Below are 1,001 nucleotides of genomic sequence, written 5' to 3'. Positions count from 1 at the left end.
TAGTACAAAATATATTATATTTTACAGGGGAAAAAAATGAAGACAATGTGGTGCATGTCCCCACTTACCAGGCCTACGAAAATGCAAAAGAGCTGAACGACATCTGTGTAGGCCACCGAGTAGAGCCCGCCCACCAGGGTGTACAGAGTGGCTATGAGCGCGGAGACAATGACAGAAGCGCGAACGTCCACGTCGATGATCACGCTGATGGTGGCGCCTGACGGAAACAAACAAGGGAGCTGCGGTTAAGGTGCGCAAATGGATTCTGATTTCTGTACAAGGACATATTGGAAGTTCAGTGATAGCTGATATTTCCCCCTGCATCATTTCCAAAGTGATTGGCTGAAAAAAGCTAAAGTGAATTTCAGTATTGAAATTTTTATATATTAATTGAGTTATCTATCTATTCTTGCTTTCTGAAATTAGTGCTTTGCTAATTTATTTATGCAGAGAGCAACTGAAATTTATAACATGACTACAGAATACCCTGAATTACTGATGGATTTAATTCCATTATAAGAACTTGCAACCATTTCACCACCTGAAACTCTGACTTAATTAAATATAGTCATATGTTGCTTAATGACAGGAATATATTCTGAGAAATGCATCGTTGGGCGATTTGATCACTGTGCAAACATCAAAATGTACTTACACAAACCTAGATGGCATAGCCCACTGCACACTCCTGTACAGCATGTTGCCTTACTGAACACTGTAGGCAATTGTAACACAACAGTAAGGATTCGTGCTAAACATATCTAAACATAGAAAAGGACAATAAAAATATGGTATTATAATCCTACAGGACCACTGTCACACATATGCGTTCTGTCCTTGCCTGAAAAGTCATTATGTGGTGCATAACTATATATGCAATGTATTTATTCACATTTATGAGAAAACAAGGCTTTCTGAGAAGCATGATCTACCATTTCCAGATTTTACAATTAATATCTATTTGCTATTTTGCATTTACTCTGCCTCTTGCTAGCATCTGA

General features: G+C 38.3%; 1 protein-coding gene across 1 annotated transcript in view; it reads right to left on the bottom strand.

Annotated features, from left to right (window-relative positions):
- Positions 1–1,001, bottom strand: part of SLC5A7 (solute carrier family 5 (sodium/choline cotransporter), member 7) — a 47,435-nt gene that overhangs the window by 34,970 nt on the left and 11,464 nt on the right. The window contains exon 5 of the mRNA XM_012664262.1: positions 69–217. Coding sequence (XP_012519716.1) covers positions 69–217 — 149 coding nt within the window. The remainder of the gene's footprint in view (positions 1–68; positions 218–1,001) is intronic.

The sequence above is a fragment of the Propithecus coquereli genome, unplaced genomic scaffold, assembly GCF_000956105.1.
Source record: "Propithecus coquereli isolate 6110/MARCELLA unplaced genomic scaffold, Pcoq_1.0 Scaffold88, whole genome shotgun sequence".
In the NCBI taxonomy this organism is placed as follows: Eukaryota; Metazoa; Chordata; class Mammalia; order Primates; family Indriidae; genus Propithecus; species Propithecus coquereli.
The sequence above is the reverse complement of the archived record's forward strand: the minus strand, read 5'-3'. Positions and strand labels throughout refer to the sequence as shown.